Raw genomic sequence first — 3,262 nt, 5'->3', positions numbered from 1 at the left:
ATGACGATAATTCAAACTTGTGTGACGTGGTCAGTAACCCAACTGTGAAAATGACTATGTTTACAAAATGGATGAAATGAACGGATGCATTCGCTAGAACATTGAAGTATATAGAGTTTCCAAGACACTTTGTATGGATACTCAAAGAACGAAAGTGGATTCGTAGAAAAAGACCTTTTGGTGCAGTTGGTAGGATACATTATGTACCTCCATCACTTGGTGATTGTTATTTCTTGAGAATTTTATTGAATCACGTTATAGGACCAATGAGTTTTGATGATATAAAAACAGTTGATGGAAAAATTTATCATACCTTTAAAGATGCATGTCTCGCTCGTGGTCTGTTGGATGATGATAATGAGTATATAATTGCCATGAAGGAAGCAAGCACATGGTCCACTTCTGATTTCTTGCGTACATTTTTTGTAATGCCGTTGATGTCAAATTCCATTTCTAGGCTTGGTCCTTTCTGGACACTAGCAAAATCTCTATTGTGTGAAGATATATTATATCAGCAACGGAGGGTTACTGGTATTCCTGGTAATTTTAAAACTTTAAATAAAGCTAAAAAATTCCATTCCGTTTGTAATGAAATATTTTTATATGCTAATTACCAAACATCTGTTTTATTTTTTAGATTTGGTTCTTCCAGAGGAAGAGATTGAAAACATTTGCTTATCACATATCGAAAAATTGTTACTTGCTTATGGAAGTACATTAAGCTGCTTTTCTGACATGCCAAATGTTCCTGGGAACTACATTTCAGCATTGAACAATCAAATGATAATGAAAGAACTTTCCTATGATCGGAGTAGCTTAAAAAAGGAACTTGCATCTTTCTTAAAATCTTTAACTGATGAACAGCAAAAAGTGTATCAAACCGTCATGAATGCAGTTGCTAAAGGAAGTGGAGGTGTTTTCTTTCTATATGGTTACGGTGGAACTGGTAAAACATTTCTCTGGAAAACATTTGCAGCTGCGTTACGCTCCAAAGGTGAAATTGTTTTGAATGTTGCATCCAGTGGTATTGCATCACTTCTATTAGATGGCGGTAGAACGGCTCATTCCAGATTTGTAATTCCGATAAACGTTAACGAGGATTCTATATGTTCTATGGAACCGCACAGTGAGCTAGGAGGCTTAATAAAAGAAACTAAGATGATAATCTGGGATGAAGCGCCAATGACACATAAGCATTGTTTTGAAGCTTTGGATAGAACAATGAGAGATATAGTTCGTTCCAATAATTCGTCCTTGCAGTCCAAGCCTTTTGGCGGAAAGATAGTCCTTTTTGGCGGTGATTTTAGACAAATCCTTCCGGTCATTCCAAAAGGTACCAGAAGCATGATTGTAAATTCTTCATTGAATTTTTCTTATGTATGGCAGGATTGTTAGTTACTCAAACTAACTGAAAACATGAGGTTAAAAGTCGGTACAAAAGCAAGTAATCTTCAGGAGACCAAGGAATTTGCTGAATGGATTTTACGCCTTGGTGATGGTCTACTTGGTGATCCAAATGATGGAGAGGTGGAAATTGAAATTCCAGATGATCTACTTATACTAGATGAAGTCAATCCTATATCTTCATTGATCTCATTTACATATCCGGATATGCAAAACTTTATGTGGGATTAAAATTACTTTCAACAAAGAGCCATTCTTGATTCAATAAACACAGAACTGTTAAATAGTATCGTTGGTGAAGAGAAGATATATCTAAGTTCGGATTCTTTATGTGATACTGAGCAACAAACCGACCTTGACATGGCATTGTTTCCTCCAGATGTTCTAAACAAAATGCATTTGTCAGGATTACTTAACCATAAATTGGTTCTTAAGGTTGGAGCTCCAGTAATGTTACTTAGAAACATTGATCAAACAAATGGTTTGTGTAACGGTACACGACTTCAAGTAACAAAACTTGGAAAACTTGTAATTGAAGCAAAGATTATTACCGGAACTAATATAGGTCATCATACTTTGATTTCAAGATTGAAAATGACACCAAGCGATAAAAGATTACCATTGAAAATTGCACGAAGACAGTTCCCACTATCCCTGTGCTTTGCAATGACCATCAACAAAAGCCAGGGACAATCAATTGAACGTGTAGGACTTTCTTCCACGTCCGGTTTTTAGTCACGGACAACTATACGTAGTTGTATCGCGAGTAAAGAGCAGGAGTGGTTTGAAGATTTTGATATGTGACAGAGGAAAACAAGTGTGTAAAACCACAACTAACGTGGTCTACAAAGAAGTTCTACAAAATCTATAGTGGTTGTAAAAATATCATTTTGTATAGAAGTCTTTTTCATGTATGAAGGAATATGTTATAATCTTTTGAATATCCTATCAACATGTTTCTTTTATCTAATAATAATGGTTGTTATTTTAGTATATTGTTTTAACAAAAAGTATCCATGTTTAAAATGTGATAGATTTAACAGTTATAAGACAATGAAAGGCAAATAAGAATAACATATATACAAAACACAAGGAATAACTAATGCAAGTAATACTTCCATTCATTAGTCAATAGGAACAATACATGTTTTTAATACACTGAAATTTTAGTGTTTCATCAACCAAAAAAAACTGATCTGTATGTACACCCTTCGTACCACAGGGTCAAAACTGCCGGTTTCAACTATTACAAAACACTTTTAAGTAAACCAACAACCACAAACAACAAACATTGTTTCCATACATCATAACATTAACTCCACCAGCCGTACAACCATTCAGTCAAACAAGAAAATACCTTTACCCATCACGAACTTAAGGGTAAATTCTTCACGAGGAACCATCTTTTTGTCCTTCACAAACTTCCTCATGTTTTTTATGTAAAACCGACCATCCGGAGACTCGATTCCAACTTGAACATCCCAAACATTACCTTCAGCATCTACAATCTTTAAACACCTCTTCTTATCCAAGCCAATTTTTTTAGCAAGATCTTTTTTAATGCGCTGTAACAAACAACAAATTATGTTAACAAAGAGTACATTATGATATGTTTAATACATCCTAATGTCCTGTTAGTACTTTTTGGTTTCAGAAACTTACAAAATGATTGTCCACACGGAAAACTACTGGAATAGTTTCCTCATTCCTGGTTACAGGGAGCATATTAGCTTCTGTGCCGTTAGTAACCTCATCCACATCTTCAGCATCAGAAATACTAATAACGTCTTCTTCAATTTCTTCCTTAACGGCAGCATATGACTCCGGCGGCAACACTAAATCAGCATTCTTTGAACAA

At 35.0% G+C, this 3,262-nt stretch overlaps 1 protein-coding gene across 1 annotated transcript; it reads left to right on the top strand.

Annotated features, from left to right (window-relative positions):
• The first annotated feature begins 266 nt into the window (after positions 1-266).
• On the top strand, positions 267-1,412 carry LOC110919050 (ATP-dependent DNA helicase PIF4-like). The gene is made up of 3 exons (XM_022163327.1): positions 267-540; positions 638-1,333; positions 1,387-1,412. The coding sequence occupies exons 1-3, from the start codon at positions 267-269 to the stop codon at positions 1,410-1,412; spliced, it is 996 nt and encodes a 331-aa protein (XP_022019019.1).
• Positions 1,413-3,262: the final 1,850 nt, after the last annotated feature.

This window comes from Helianthus annuus, chromosome 12, assembly GCF_002127325.2.
Source record: "Helianthus annuus cultivar XRQ/B chromosome 12, HanXRQr2.0-SUNRISE, whole genome shotgun sequence".
In the NCBI taxonomy this organism is placed as follows: domain Eukaryota; kingdom Viridiplantae; phylum Streptophyta; class Magnoliopsida; order Asterales; family Asteraceae; genus Helianthus; species Helianthus annuus.
The sequence above is the reverse complement of the archived record's forward strand: the minus strand, read 5'-3'. Positions and strand labels throughout refer to the sequence as shown.